The 16,643-nt window shown below is 41.5% G+C and overlaps 1 protein-coding gene across 2 annotated transcripts in view; it reads left to right on the top strand.

Moving 5' to 3' along the window:
- The window catches only part of arhgap40 (Rho GTPase activating protein 40), a 119,087-nt gene that overhangs the window by 91,451 nt on the left and 10,993 nt on the right, over positions 1-16,643 (top strand). For both annotated transcript variants that reach the window (XM_080204783.1, XM_080204782.1), the window contains exons 5-12: positions 3,162-3,325; positions 5,429-5,594; positions 6,516-6,607; positions 8,832-8,909; positions 9,017-9,176; positions 10,708-10,790; positions 14,069-14,275; positions 16,268-16,393. In XM_080204783.1, the coding sequence (XP_080060909.1) occupies positions 3,162-3,325; positions 5,429-5,594; positions 6,516-6,607; positions 8,832-8,909; positions 9,017-9,176; positions 10,708-10,790; positions 14,069-14,275; positions 16,268-16,393 (1,076 nt within the window). The remainder of the gene's footprint in view (positions 1-3,161; positions 3,326-5,428; positions 5,595-6,515; positions 6,608-8,831; positions 8,910-9,016; positions 9,177-10,707; positions 10,791-14,068; positions 14,276-16,267; positions 16,394-16,643) is intronic.

A 16,643-nucleotide genomic window follows, 5' to 3' on the forward strand; every position in this document is an offset into this window, starting at 1 on the left:
GCCTTCTTAACAACCCTATCTACTTGATTCCCAACTTTCAGGGATCTATGTACACATACACCTAGATCCCTCTGTTCATCCACACTATTCAAAGTCCTCCCGTTAGCCCTATACTCAACACATCTGTTATTCCTACCAAAGTGAATTACCTCACACTTCTCTGCATTAAACTCCATCCGCCACCTCTCGGCCCAGCGCTGCAACCTGTCCAAGTCTTCCTGCAAACTATGACACCCTTCCTCACAATCTACCACACCTCCGACTTTGGTGTCATCAGCAAATTTACTAATCCACCCAACTATACCTTCATCCAGATCATTAATAAAAATTACAAACAGCAGTGGCCCCAAAACAGATCCCTGAGGCACACCACTCGTAACCGAGCTCCATGACGAATATTTACCATCAACCACCACCCTCTGTCTCCTATCTGCTAGCCAATTCCTGATCCAATTTCCTAGATTACCCTCAATCCCATACATCTGCATTTTCTGCAGAAGCCTACCATGGTGAACCTTATCAAACGCCTTACTAAAATCCATATATACCACGTCAATTTCCTTACCCCCATCCACCTCTTTGGTCACTTTCTCAAAAAACTCAATAAGGTTAGTAAGGCACGACCTACCCGCTACAAAACCATGCTGACTATCTCCAATCAATTCATTACTCTCCAAATAACTATAAATCCTATCCCTAATATTTTTTTCTAAAACCTTGCCCACAACAGAAGTGAGACTCACCGGTCTATAATTCCCGGGGAAGTCTCTGTTCCCCTTCTTAAACAATGGGACAACATTCGCTAACCTCCAATCTTCCGGTACTATACCAGAGGCCAATGACGACCTGAAGATCAGAGCCAGAGGCTCTGCAATCACTTCTCTTGCCTCCCAGAGAATCCTAGAGTAAATCCCATCCGGACCAGGGGACTTATCTATTTTCAAACCCTCAAGAATATCCAGCACATCCTCCTTATCAACTGTAATACTGTCTATTCTACTCCCCTGCAACCCAGTGTCCTCCTCAGCTATATTCTTGTCCCCCTGCGTGAACACCGAAGAGAAATATTGGTTCAATGCCTCTCCAATCTCTTCCGGTTCCACACATAACTTCCCTCTGCTGTCTATAACTGGCCCTAATCTTGCCCTAACCAACCTTCTATTCTTGACATACCTATAGAATGCCTTAGGATTCTCCTTAATCCTATCAGCCAGAGTCTTCTCATGTCCTCTTTTAGCCCTTCTTAACTCACTCTTCAACTCCCTCCTAGCCAATCTAAAGTTTTCTAGTGCACTACCCGAGCCCTCAAGTCTCATCCGAACATAAGCCTCCTTTTTCTTTTTAACCAACGAATCAACTTTTTTAGTGCACCACGGTTCCCTAGCCCTACCTATAGCTCGTGGAACTTCAGTATACGAATGACGATGCCACCTCTGCTCTCTCAGAAGAGTACCCAAGTGCATGAATCACAAATCCTAGAGTACAGGTACAGCAATTAATAAGGGAAGCTAATTGATTATAGAAGTAGGGAAGTAATGCTTCAGCTGTACATGGCATTGGTAAGAGTGTTGTATGCAGTAGTGATCTCCTTATTTAAGGAAATATGTAAATACGTTAGAAGCAATTCAAAGAAGGTTGACTAGATTAGACAACCTACCCACTCCTGGTATTAATCAGAAAAGGCTGGAGAGGTTAGCGTTTAGAAGAGTAAAAGATGACTTAATTGCAATCTTTAAGACCCTGAGGGGTATTGACAGTGTGGATGTGAAGAGGATATTCTTCCTTATGGGAGAATCCAGAACTGGGGTTGCTGTTTTTTAAACAGAGGTTGCTCATTAAGACAAAGATGAGGAGAAACTTTCAGAGGGTCATTAGTCTCTGGAATTCTCTTCCTCAAAAGGCAGTGGAAGTAGAATTTTTAAGTACTTTAAAGGCTGAACAAGATTAGATTCTTAAGTAACAAAGGGGTGAAAGGTTATTGGCAGTAGGGTGGAATGTGGGATTGAATTTAGTCAGATCAACCATGATGATCATGATAGTGGAGTAGGCTTGAGAGGCCGAGTAGTTAATCCTGCTCCTAGTTTGTATGTAGACCCACTCACTCACTAATACTGATCTTCTCATTGTGGTGGTAGACATTAGCACTCCCAACAACCCCCTGCCCTCACCTCCCATTCCAGCAGGTTGAACTTCGGACCATTGTTACTGTGACTGCGTGAGTCCTGCAGCATAGTGCTGTCCTGATAGACACTAGTAAGTGGCACAGGGAGGAAAGAGGTCCCTGTATTCCCCAACCCCAGGTACAATACCGATCTGGGTTGATGGTACAGGAGGGTCCAGGGGTCCAGCAGCACGGTGCTGTCCACGTAGACTAGTTCAGCATGGAAATGGAGGCATTAACTGGTCTGCCCTGGCAGAGTGGTGAGCAGCACAGCAGGACCAGTGCAGGGCAAGTAGGCTTTGCATGTTGCACTCACCTCAAACGTCTCTGGTGAACTGAGGGCCATTTTGTGCATGCCAGCCTTACCAGGTTTGGTGTAATTTCCCGCTGGTGCACTGAAAGGCCTTACAGGATTCCGGTGGCCAGCTTTTTTAATGAGCATTCGTGAGATGCAGATGAATGCCAATGGCACTTGTCTGCTTGTCAGTGGAAAGATTGATCCGCCATCGGGACAGTTGCCACGTGATTCTAAATGGGCGGGTTTCCAACTTTTTAGCTCCTACCAGATTCACTGTGCCTGCCTGCCAGCAAACCTGCCGCAGGTGGGATGGTAGAATTCTGCCTTTGCCACAGCTGTGTCACAGTGCATGCTGTTCAAATCCCTGATTTTGATGATGGACTTTCCTTTTCTGCAGAACCTCAAACCCAATTTTAAACAAAATTTTAAATGATGAATGGATTGACAGTTGTAATAATAAACAAAAACTGAAGATAGTTCCTGAAATGAGAATGCAGTACAAAAATTAGAAATTGAGAGTCAGATATTACTGCATATTATAAGTTTAACATTGGTGTATTTAACAAGTAAATTCTGGACGGAAAATATACTCAATTATACCCAACCTTTTGCAGATATATGTATACATTTGGTTACATAATTTCATTGGAGCAAATAACTTATTATTTTCAATGCAGATTTCCTTGTTTCCTTTCTCTGCAGCTTGTTCTGATGAATGTAAGCCTTCATCACCAACACAATGTGAACTTTCAAATACAGAATTCATATCTTTAGATATTTCTTATTCTGAACAAGCATCAATGCTCCGAAACCAAGCGCTGTTAATAAAGTCCCCCAGGAAAAGAAAGGATGATGGGACATTGCCTGTAAGTAATCTTAGTTACTCTTCTCTTCCTGTTTCTGAAATCAGCCTCAACATGGATTTTGAGTGGCAAAGCCCATTTTGAATTGAAGACCTCTTTTCAAACCTAAAGTCAGAAGAAGTGATTAATCAGACAAAGTAAGCAGTTCCACTTTGCAATAGAGTCACACTGGGATCACTACATTGTGGATAGAATCATAGGCTCTTAGAATTATAGAACCTCTACAGTGCAGAAGGAGGCCAGTTGACTCATCAAACCTGCACCCACAACAATCCCACCCAGGCCCTTTCCCCTGGAACACCACGTATTTACCCTGCTAATCCCCCTGACACTAAGGGGCAATTTACCATGGCCAGTCCACCTAACCTGCACATCTTTGGAGTTGGGAGGAAACCCATGCAGACACGGAGAGAATGTGCAACTCCACACGGACAGCCAAGGATGGAATAGAGCCCAGATCCCCGGCACTGTGATGCAGTAGTGCTAACCACTGTGCCACCATGCCGTCCATGACTTTTTCCTCTTGTGAAATAAAATGTTATTAGTTTATGTGTCTTAATCCTGTGCCTTTAAAAGGTTTACATATAGCTTTTATAAATTTAAGAATTGTCATTATCTGTAAACAATCAGTTTGTTTCTTTATTGATGGGAGTGAAGCAAAATATCCTGTGAAACATTTTTTTCCTAAAGTACATAGGTCATAATTGTGGTGCACTGCAGTTTAATATGTGCTTAATTCAAAAAGCAGTTACTCATTGACCCTACCAGCCACCAGAAGTCTTTATTTCAGAATAAGCAGACTACACTTGAGATGAAATAAAAACAAGGTGCTGGAAAAAAGCTCAGGCCTGGCAACGTCAGTGGAATATTATATGGCAGGTTGTAACTGCTGGCCTAACCAAATCCCAAATGGAAATTTGGCAAGCTGTCACAACAAATTTCAATGTGCATTTTACTGCAAGAAGATGTATGTGTTGAAGTCAGGAGTCATACATTCCAAAACATTTTTGGAGATTTTAAATAGTAAATATATTTATTAACAAAAGAAGAGAAAACTTAAACACACAAAATTACATTCACAGAGTTAAAATTAGTCTTACAGAACATTTCCCCCCAAAATATTTTTATTGGTTAGACTCAAAAATAAATATCCCTTGAGGCAACAGTCCCTATCAATATCGAATCTATAAACATTCCAGTAATATTACCACAATGCACTCATTGTTGCCGTAGGGAAGGCATGTCGCATGACTTATCTCTTTCTCTCATTCCACTGTGGAGAATTCCAGAAGCTTTAGAACAAACTCTGCTTTCTGAAGACCACAGACACTCTCTTTTGTCACTTCACTTCCTTTCACAACTCTGACCCAGCATATTCTCGAGTCTTGCATGGCCACTCCCCTCAACACAGCTGCCAACCTTTCTTAAAATATGTTTCTTCCTGTTTCATTTTTTTCAATTGTTTTTATTCTTCTTTGAATGCATTTTTCTCAGAATATAAAAAGTTATGTTTTCCTTTTTTGCTACTGCTTTCAGATAAAGTAAAATTTAAGAACTTTATCTCATTTATTCTGACCTTTAAGTTGCAAACAACTTCTTACCTCCCTTTGAAATTCAACAGTTTAATATCCAAATCCTCCCTTATTGCCGAATGCAAATTCCTAACTATGGTGTGTTTTTACTTGTAGAACGTCCAACTTGGCCCTATTTACTTCAAGTGATGCTTTTCACACTTAGCCTCTTTGATGACCTCAATTTCATAGACACTCAGTCCTCAGCTTAATTAAACACACACACACCAACACAAAATCCTCAAAAATATTAAAATTATAACTTTTGCATTACAGGAGAGAGAAACAGTCAATATTTTTTCAAAACTCAAAGTGCTATTTACCCTAGATTTGTCCTTCTGCTATTGTCATGTCTTTTCCTTTGGCAATTACATTTTTCAAATGTGCAGCACATTGTGAGTTAATGAAGAAAATATTCTTCTTAGTTCTCATATATTTGAGCAATGTTTGAATAGCTTCACAGAACTTGTGAATACTCCTACAGCATCCTGCTTCCGAAACTAAATACTATACCCTATTTTGCTTATTTTAATAGCAATACAAAATGTGCAAGAATAAACTAGGAGTAACCAGAATAGGTGATCTCTCAGCGCAGGACATGAAAAAAATTCACACCTTGGCATTAATTGAGCTGACAGCTCTCTTTGACGTCTTGAATCTGGAGGTGAAACGACGCAAATCGACGAAAATGAAAGTAAATGGTAGGCTTTAAATGCAAACTCCCTGAACCTTACCAAAAGCGTACTAAAAGTAAAATAATGTAATTATGACATATGTTTGTGAGCAAACAGTTTATCATGTTAATTAAATGTGCTATAAAGTGTTCATCAGGATTAAACCTGACTGGTTAGGAAAACGTTTAGTAATTTATTTTTTAGCTTTCCTGATCAAAAGTTGAATTTAAGAATTGGCAGGGTGAAATTTAGAATAGAATCCCTACAGTGCAGGAGAAAGCTATTTGGCCCATCGAGCTAAATGTGCCGACCGCAATCTCATCCAGGCCCTACCCCCATAACCCCACGTATTTACCCTTCTAAACTCCTGACGTTAAGGAGCAATTCACCATGGCCAATTAACTTATTTTGAAGAGGTGGTAGCTTCTCCTCTTTGCACTTTGAAGTCAGGTGAATAGTTCATCAGTGTTGCTATGAAGTTTTATCCATTCTGCACGTTGTCTTTGTAACTTTTAAGGATGGAGTAAAAATTTTAAAAAATCAAGCCCAAGATTGGGTGCAGTGCCTTTTCTTGTTAGCTTGGATCTTGTTTGTCGCTTGAATCCATGAATTTGATTCAATTTGAATTTGGTTTTTGGAGCAAGCAAGGAGACGGATTCCGGTCCACTCTTGAGCATTGGCTTTTAACTTTTACAGTAGAGTAAATCATAAAAAAAAAGAGCATGCGGCTGAGTCTCCTTGAGATTCTTCTTTCTTCCTGACCACCACTTCAATAGAGGACAGGGCTCAATGTATGAAGGATTTAGATACACCCTGAGACAGACACTCAAGATGTTTATATTCCAACATTTCAGTGAAACATGTATAATTTGGGGAATGGTAGGATCATCAGAAATTCTGATCATCTTCACAGCCTGCAGTATTAATGCCTTTTTTTGTCATGTGTAGAAAACAAAATCTTTGGTGTCCCACTCACACACTTGATTGAAAATGATCAGAAGATTGACCCCAGCACTAAAGTTCCACTATTTCTCAAAGAGGTGAGTCATACCCTCTATACCCATGTACCCATGTAACTAACTAAATGCTTTTTAAAAGACAAAATTGTACCCGCCTCTACTACCCACCTCTGGCAACTTGTTGCAGACACTCAGCACCCTCTGTGTGAAAAGTACCCCTCTGAACACTCTTGTATCTCTCCCCTCTCACCTTAAGCCTATGCCCTCTAGTTTTAGACTCCCCTACCTTTGAGAAAAGATATTGACTATCTACCTGATCTGTGCCCCTCATTATTTTATAGATCTCTATAAGATCATCTCTCAGCCTCCTACGCACCAGGGGAAAAAGTCCCAGTCTGTCCAGCCTCTCCTTATAACTCAATCCATCAAGTCCCAGTAGCATCCTAGTAAATCTTTTCTGCACTCTTTCTATTTAATAATATCCTTTCTATAATAGGGGGACCAGAATTGCATGCAGTATTCCAAGTGTGGCCTTACCAATGTCTTGTACAACTTCAACAAGATGTTCTAATACCTGTATTCAATGTTCTGACGGATGAAATCAAGCATACCGAATGCCTTCTTCACCACCCTGTCCACCTGTGGCTCCACGTTCAAGGAACAATGAGCATGTACCCCAGATCTCTTTGTTCTGTAACTCTCCCCAGTGCCCTACCATTAACTGAGTAAGTCCTGCCCTGGTTCAGTCTACCAAAATGCATCACCTCGCAAGTCTAAATTAAACTGCACCTGCCATTCGTCAGGCCATGGCTCAATTGATCAAGATCTTGTTGCAGTTGGAGATAACTTTCTTCTACTATGCCACCAATCTTGGTGTCATCTGCAACCTTACTAGCCATGCCCCCTATATTCTCATCCAAATCATTCATATAAATGATAAGTAACAGTGGACCCAGCACTGATCCCTGAGGCACACCACTGGTCACAGTGGTGACCTTTTGTTTCATTGCAATGAAGACTTAAGGAACAAAATGGACATGTGTCAAATGATAGAAAATCTCAGCAGGTCTGACGGCATCTGTGGAGAGAGAATAGACCCAATGTTTTAAGTCAGAATGGCCCTTTGTCAGCTGAAGGGTCATCAGGACTCAAAATTATGGCTCTACTCTCCACAGATGCTGTCAGACCTGCTGAGATTTTCCAGCATTTTCTGCTTTTGTTTCAGATTCCACAGTATTTTGCCTTTATCACATTATAGAAATTGTATTCATTTCCCCCCCTCACCACATGGTTATCTTCCCCTTTAACAACAACCCTGGCCCCTTGAATTCAGCATGTGCATAGGAGCCCCACCACTTGCAATTTCCCCTCAAAGCCACACATCCTCTTGACTTGTAACTATATCATCGTTCCTTTGCTTTCACTGGGTCCAAATCCTGGAACTCCCTCCTTAACAGGACAGTGGGCGTACATTTGCCGCATGGACTGCAACAGTTCACAAAAGTGGCTTACCACCCATTTCTCAAGGGCAATTAAATTAAGGAAATAAAATTGTCAGCCTGGTCATTCACATCGTTTTGAAATATTGTTTTTTTTTAAATCCACCTCACTCCCCTATCCTCATTGATACTCTTGAGCCCAGGCTTAGCTGGGCTTCTCGATGTGTGAGACATTGTTCACCACTCCAGGCTGAAGCTGCTGAGACTCCAGCTGCTGTCTATCTAGCAGGACAGCCAGATAGAGAGCAGCTGGATATCATTTACATTAATGATTTGGATGAGAATGTAGGAAGCATGGTTAGTAAGGTTGCAGATGACACCAAGATTGGTGGCATAGTGAAGAAAGTTATCTTCAGTTGCAATGGGATCTTGATCAATTGAGCCAGTGGCCTGATGATGTCTCGCCTTAGCACAGGTAACAGTGCTCCCAGTGTTAAATTGCTGCAAGGCAGCTGTTGGCATCATGGGCAAGCTCCCTGCTGACCCTTTGCCCAAAGGCAAAGATCACAGTACCCCATAAAATTCAGTCTAGAAATGCCTCGGGTGAGAATATGGGCTGTACTTGATAAATTAAAGATCACACTCAGGGTAACAAGGAACTCTTAAAACCCTGAGATTACCCTGAGCAATACTAACCTATCAAAACATAACATATTTGTAGGAATTGTGCCTCTATGCAAAATTAGCCCAGCGCTCACCTGTTTAAAATAAATGGGTTAATGCCTGGGTCAAAATAACAAGAGAAGAATTTTGGATACGTACATGTAGCCTGTTGCAGTACAAAGCTAATTCGTGTCTTCCCACAGTTGGTATGCTGTCTGGAAGATGGAGGTTTAGAAACAGAAGGGATTCTCCGCATTTCGGGATCTGTTTCGAGGATGAAGGTACCCCTAACTAAACAAACAGAGAATGAAGTGAAGCAAACTTAAATTTACCCACTGAAATTGGAATTGTAACATTCAGCACTTTTGTATTTTTGTCTTACCTACAGAATTTGCAACAGGAGATTGATGCAAATTTTTACCAAAAGAATTTTGACTGGAAGAAAGTGCACCAAAATGATCTCGCAGGCTTATTAAAGATGTTTATCCGTGAATTGCCAAGTCCTTTGTTAACGACAGAATATGTGGCTGCCTTTGCAGCAGTCAGAAGTATGTCTTCTGTTTCTTATTCTCACTTTCCTTCAATAATATATTCATTTGGACCAGTGAAAGCCCTCATGAATTTGTTCAAGTCAAATCACCCGTTTGACTAATTAGGTTGAGTCTTTGATGAAGTCATGATGTGGTTATGCCGGTGTTGGACTGGGGTAAACACAGTAAAAAGTCTGACGACATTAGGTTTCAGTCCAACCGATTTATTTGATAGTAAATTCGCTAGCTTTTGGGTCAGCCCCTTCGGTGAATGGAGAGTTCTGGTCTCAGAGAAGGTTGATGGTAATTTGGATGATGCTGTGAATGTGGGCTTCACAAAGGAACCACATAATGAACTTGTTAATGAAAATAAAGTCCATGGGATTAAGGGTACAGAGGGGAAATGGATACAAAATTACTGAAGGACAGAAAGCAGAATGGTGCTGTTTAGGTTGGTTTTCAGATTGGAGGGAACTACAGCGTTGTTCCTTGAGTTTTGACATTAGGACCACTTTTCCTCTTTTATATGTTTCAATGACCCTGCACTTGGGTAAACAAGGTATCATTTCAAAGTTTGCAGATGGCTCAGAATTGTAGCAAATGATTCGGAAGATAGTAACAGACTTCAGGAAGATGTGGGCAGACAGGTGAAGCAATCAGATGCATGACTGAAGAGATTTAATCACAGTATTGTGAAGTAAAACATCTTATGAGGAAAAGAGTAGAGGCAGTGCAAACAAAAGGGTTTACTTTTAAAGGGTGCAGACAGGAAAACCAGGGAGTCTATGTACATAAATATCTGGAGTTGGCAGACAAGTTCAAAGGGCTGTTAAAATTGCATGTGGGATATTTGACTTTATTAATAGAAGCATTGAGTACAAAAACAATTGCGCTGTGCTAAACCTTTGTAAAACCACCGATTAGACCTTAACTAGGCTAATGTGCTAACGCAACACACGTTAGGAATGATCTCAAGGTCTCAGATGGTTCAGAAGAGATTTACTCGAGAGGTACAAGGGATGAGAGATTTCAGGCATTTGGAACTGGGGTTGCTCTCCTTAGAGCAAAAGGAATTCAGAGGGAACTTGAACGAGGTCTTCAAAATGAGCAGTTTAGACAGAAAACAAAGATCGGTAACCACAGATTTAAGGCTATTGGCAAAAGAATCAGAGGTGACATGAGGAAAACAAACTGTGCAGTGAGTAATTATAATTTGGAATGCACTGCCTGAAAAGATGGTGGAAGCAATTTTAACACAACTTTGAAAAATGAATTGGATAAATAATTGAAGGAAAGAAGCTTACTGTAATATGGGGGAATGAATGGAAGTGGGATTATTTGGCAAACTCTATCAAAGAGCCAGCACAGGCAAGATAGGCTGAATAGCTTCCTGTGCTGTATGATTCTACATACATGCAAGTTTTTATTAAATAGAGCAGCTCAGCATTCATTTTATCCGTTTACATTAAGTTCATATTCATTTTTCCAACCTTTTATTTAATAAAAATGACTTAATATTTACATTGCAACAACTTTTGATTTATTTCAGATATCTCGGATCAAACACAGATGATACATTCGCTGAATCTTCTTGTGTTGATCCTTCCAGAGATGTACAGGGCTACACTGAAGGTAGGATTTATTATAGAAATGAAAGATTCTCATACTGAAAAAAATCACCTCCACACTTTAAAGTGGCACAGTGGTTAGCACTGCTGCTTCACAGCACCAGAGACCCAGGTTCGATTCCCACCTCGGGTCACTGTCTGTGTGGAGGCTGCAGGTTCTCCCTGTGTCTGCGTGGGTTTCCTCTGGCTTCCTTCCACAGTCCAAAAATCATGCTGGGTTAGGTGCATTGGCCATGCTAAATTCCCCCTCACAGTACCCAAACAGGTGTCAGAGTGTAGCAACTTGGGGATTTTCACAGTAACTTCATTGCGGTGTTAATGCAAGTCTACTTGTGACACTAATAAATAAACTTAGACTTAGTATTCAATATAAATTCCAACCTTGTGACAGAAGTTCATAAAAAGCTATACTATTCAACCTTGAATGGAAGTGACGAAGGGCATTTTTGTTAGCAAGTAATAGATAGTGAATGGTTTGGGGAAGGTAAACTCATAATTCTACTTTAAACACTGCCATGTCAGTTGGAAGGAACCTGACTTGTGGTCAGCTCGTTATTTGCATAAATTAGTGTGAACATGTAGAACATGTTTTAGAGGCAAAAGCCATAGAATCATTAAGAAACAGTTGGATGTTATTGTATAGTGACTATGGGGTCACTCTACACAGATAATGAAGATTTGGCAAGTGGTTTTCCTCAGATATATCATCTCGATTGATTCTGTGAAAACTATTAAATCAAATAATATTCGTACTGAAGCCTAATTTTACTTTTATTCCTTATTGCACTGCATAATCACCAAATTTAAAGCATTAGGGTGGAAAGTGATGAGTGATATATCCTGATTGCAAATGCTCTTGTTACATTTCAGTTTCTTTTCTGTCTTCATAAGCTTTGAATTAGGTGGGCATCCTGGAATGCAACACTAGTAATGGCCTTTCCCCTTCTCCTGGCTTACTTTGTTGCATGGCAGGAATTTTAATCTTTGATGAAATTTCCTGAATAAAAGCCAGAATAGTGTCAAGCCATTTTCATCAAATTTTACTCAAAGTAAACTGCCTCAGAGTGGTCTCCCTATACCGTCAGACTCAATTTTACAGATGCTATCCTCTCACACAAAATTATAACAGGTTTTGGTGAGAGTCGATATAGAGATAATGGGTAGAATCTTCCAATGATTTTTCAGACTATCGGTTTCAGTGTGAGAACTGGCATGTAGCTCTCCAGTTGCACAGCCGATTTTCTCCAAATTTTCAAGCACTACAATCTTAGGGTGTGGTTTCAATCTTAGGGTGTGGTTTCATGCTGTTAGGACAGAGCCTTTATAGAACTGACTTCGCCAGCTCCACAGAAATTGGGGTGCCTTCTTTATAGGGTACCCCAATCTGTGTTACGAAGAAACTCTTCCCCGCTCCACCCCGACATGAGCACCAGAGCAACCCCTCCCCACCCAGCCCGCACACACATGCAAGCAATGGTACAACTACATCTCACCTCCACCTCCTCCACTCTAATGGCCTCCGGAGAGGTGGATCACAGGAGGTACTGACCCTTATCTGCTACTGCACTCATGATCTTTGATGGACCCCACAATTACTAATCTCTTCTGTGACCTCTGTCCAAGTTGCTTTAGCCGGGCAGAAAGGTCTCTTCCTGCCATCACTTGGCCATCATTCTCTGATGGCCTGGAGAAGGATCTGCAGGGAGGTCTCAGTGATCTGTGAGACTGATTTAGATTTTTCCTCCTACATCTTGAATTATACTTGCAAAGCTTATAAATGGCTTAGGCATTTTTTTTAACAAGGGGAGGGGTGGGTCCCAGGGCAATGGATGCTAATGAAGGGGGTGATGGGGGGATAAGTTTGAAGGAGGCTGAGAGTTACAAAATATTGCAGAAATAAATTGACCGAAGTCCAGAATGAACAGGGTTGCAGTGGAGCCTATAGCTTTGATAAGGTTCCCTTGCTATTCCAGACGACTCCTTAATAGCCTCCCCCCACCAACTCATCTGTCACCTGATGGGCAGGATTCTTCAATGGAAACCAGTTCCTGCCTCACATTTGCACATTTCACACATCACCCTGGTCAGCCCTTTAAGTTTTCATAAGAATCAAATGGGTGCCCTCCCGACACAAAAGCAGAAGTGCTGTTCTCTTCAGGCTTTGCCATTGGGAACAGCATGCCACTGTTTAAATTCCACCCGCTGGTTCTGTGCTCTATACCTTACGTGATCCGCAAAAACAGGTTTACAAATTTGCTGGAAATGAAAATCTCCATGAAAATTTGTTAGCTTGCAATGACCCAATAAAATCTTCCTTCCTGGTTTCTAATAATAGATTTCTTTCATCGATCAGTTTTATTTGCATAAAGTTTGTGGCAGATTGCTGAGTCTTACAGACTGGTAGCACGCTCACCTCTGTGTCAGAACGCTGTAGGCTCAGGCCTCACTCTGGTTAAGTGAAGTTTGTACAGGCGGATATACTCTGGTTGGGCAGATCCATAGGAAAGGAAGAGGATGGGCTGGAATGAGACCTGAGTTTCTTTCTGTCCCCACTGACCAAAGATCTTCTAAAAAAACTCGTGGGGGCATGATGGAAAGCCGAGGACACTAGTGTCAATCTCAGATACTGCTAGTGCAGAATAGACAGATGCGAAGTGAATGGAATCTGAGGATACAGAAGACCACTCTTAGACTACTTACTTTAAGCAGAATTTAGATGCAAGTGGCTTGAACAAAATATCTTAGCCAGAATCACAGAATTTTCGAATTCTTCTCAAGCTGAGCACAGTAGTTCAGATATGCGAAGGGACCACTAAACAAACAGAATTATATAAAATATTGAAACAGCTAAACAATTCCGTTTTGAGTGTTTAGATTCTACCTTGCAAATAGATGGGATTGTAAGCCACTTTTCTTTGACAAATTCTTAATGAGATCCAATTTCCTTTCTGTGATCTAACATAGCAATAATCCTTTACATAAAGTAGAAACAGGAAATGCTGGAAAAACTCAGCAGGTCTGGCAACATCTGTGGAGGGAGAAACAGGATTACTGAAATGTGAACCCTGGTTCTGTCTGCATAGGTGTTGCCAGACCTGTTGAGGTTTTCCAGCGTTTCCTGTTTTTATTTTGGATTTCCAGCATCTGAAGTATTTTGCTTTTATTGACTTGAACAATACTGATTGCAGCAGCTACTCCGTCATGCCATCCTACAGGCTTTACCTGCAGCAGTTACAAAACTAAAACTGTCCTGTGTTTAACCAGATGTTCTGCTTTCTGCAGCTGCTATTAGAGTTTCTTCGCAAAGTGATTGCTAAGGAGGAGAAAAACAAGATGAACCTCTGGAACGTTTCTACCATCATCGCCCCCAACCTCTTCATGCACAAAGGAATTTCAAACAAACTTCCTGATGGCAATGAGAAGCAGCAGGCAGAGAAAGCTGCAAATGTTGTTCGAATGCTGATCCACTATCAGGACCTTCTCTGGACTGTAGGTTAACTTACAGCACACTAAAATGAAATAGTATTTGGTCATATCATTCTGTTGCGTAGCACTCATGTTTTTGTCACTACAGTTGGCTTTTTGGCTCCAAAATGGCTTCCATGGCACTTCTGATGGTGTGCGCATTGGACACCATTTTGCTAAAGCCTGTGGCACAGACTCAGAGTGTGTGCAGCAGAAGTATACAGAGTAGGCAGATCACAATGTCAGTCAGTGTGTTTGAATATTTGTTGAGATCTGACTGAGTTTCACTGGGAGAGATGATAGTTAGTCTTGCAGAGTAACCTTGGCTAGCTCGTGCCCCAGAAAGGCGTCAGCGTGAGCCGCTTAGTCTGGGTTGTTTGGCTGACAGGGAACGGCAAGAGCACTGGCTGTGGTGGGAGGACATATGCAGCCATCCTGAGATGGAACAGCAGGATGTGCTCGAAGGAGCTTCTGTCACCCCCACCCCCCCGCACCCCCCCCCCCCCCCCCCCCGCCGGGTGGAACCGCTGCCATTCTGTCGTACTCACATCCTGCAAGTCCCTTTTTTATGCTGGTATTAACAACTAAGTGAACAGCAGACTGAGGGTCAAATAAAGCATTCTGAGCTTCTGTGGCAGCAAGCTGAACTTATCTGATTAGCTCTGAGTATCCACTCCAGGAGTCAGACACTGAGTGGCTCCTGCTTGTACTGCAATGGGATCTGAAACATTGATCATCAGATGTTGCATCTTAGATGACTCTGCAAGTGTTCTTACGGAGCTGCACACCACAATCACTCTCCACAGAATGAGCTGTCAGGTTCCGTGCAGAGTCCTGAGCCATCTTTACCTTGGACTTGTCCATGCTTTTTCATAGTGATCACAGGCTCTTAGGCAGGCCTGCAGATATGCCAGGCATTTTGTGCATTTTTCTATAGGTCGCCTGATCAAAGTCATCATCTGAGTTTTCTGCTGCAGCACCTGTGTGCGATTTCTCCTCTGGAGAGCTGACACTTGTACTACCGTTGGTCCCTTCCCTGACTGGAGGCCACTCAGGCCCTGTATCGTTATCACAGGCAGAACCCGCCTGTAAATTATTCTTGGTGGCACTGCTGCCTCACAGTGCCAGGGACCTGAGTTTGATTCCTGGCTGGGTCACCTCTGTGTGGAGTTTGCACATTCTCCCCGTGTCTGCGTGGACTTCCTTTTAGGTGCTCTGGTTTCTTCTCAGACCCCAAAGATATGCAAGTTAGATTGATTGGCAATGCTAAATTATCCCTTAGAGTTTCAGAATGTGTGGTGTCAGGGGGATTAGTGGGGTAAATTCATGGGGTTACGGGGATAGGACCAGGGTAGGATGCTGTGGGAATATGCACTTTGAAAGAATTGCCATTTATTTGCTTATTTTGACAATTTTTCTGTTTTTCGGTCAAGAATACTTTGTCTTTTTAAAAAAAAGGTACAGAAGGAAAACTGAGATGTCAATACAAGCATGAATTAATGCTTTGTGATACTGGGAAGTCGCTTCAAAGTGCTGCCACATTCCCTGGAGCCAGCATGTCACTTTGACACTGCGTGGAGAATTTCAAACCTAATTCAAGTGAAACCCTCCATAACACTTCATAAATTGGAGCTTAAATTGCATGTGCAATTAAAACTTAGCACCCAGATGCTGACCTATATACAGGGGTACATGCATACAACTCTCTCCTAAGCTAAGCAACACAATTAAAGTATTTGCTGACTGCAGTTGAAGAGCAGCCACTGCAGCTTACAGGTCACAGATATACATTATTCTCTAGACAAATGGAAAGCAGTGAAAATTTAATTAGTGGTGACCTAATAATTTTTTTTCTCTCAGAAATAAATATGTTCAGCTTAAACTGTATGATTTTAAACAGAAGAATGAATCAATAGTTAGGAATGTCCCTCAATTAAATTTTGCCTATACTATAAATATTAAATGAAAGATGGAGAAAAAACTACCCCCCCCCCTTCAATTCTTTTTGTATTGTAGATCCCATGTTTCCTCGTAAGCCAGGTGAGAAAACTGAACGAAAACAGCAACAAGAAATATGATAAGCGTCTAAAAAATTTGCTGAAGAAGATTCACACAGATAAACATGAGAAGCAACATGCAGAAGTAAGTACATGTAGCTCAACTTTGCATTCCTGTTTACATTTTCTTGTTGAAAAATTGCTGAAGCAGTTAAGCTTCGCCTTGTGTGTGCACTCCCTCATGTCGTTTATGCAAACTTGTCATTTTTGCTACCTGAGAAATTTGAAGATTTTCCCAGAACTAGCAACCTGAAACATGTGGCTGCCTATGATCTCCAGCGCCAACCTTGCCAAGCTTGGTAGGGCCAGGGAGAGATCACTTCATTTTAAAAAGT

Source organism: Carcharhinus amblyrhynchos, chromosome 16, assembly GCF_965287045.1.
Source record: "Carcharhinus amblyrhynchos chromosome 16, sCarAmb.v2.hapA, whole genome shotgun sequence".
Taxonomy (NCBI): domain Eukaryota; kingdom Metazoa; phylum Chordata; class Chondrichthyes; order Carcharhiniformes; family Carcharhinidae; genus Carcharhinus; species Carcharhinus amblyrhynchos.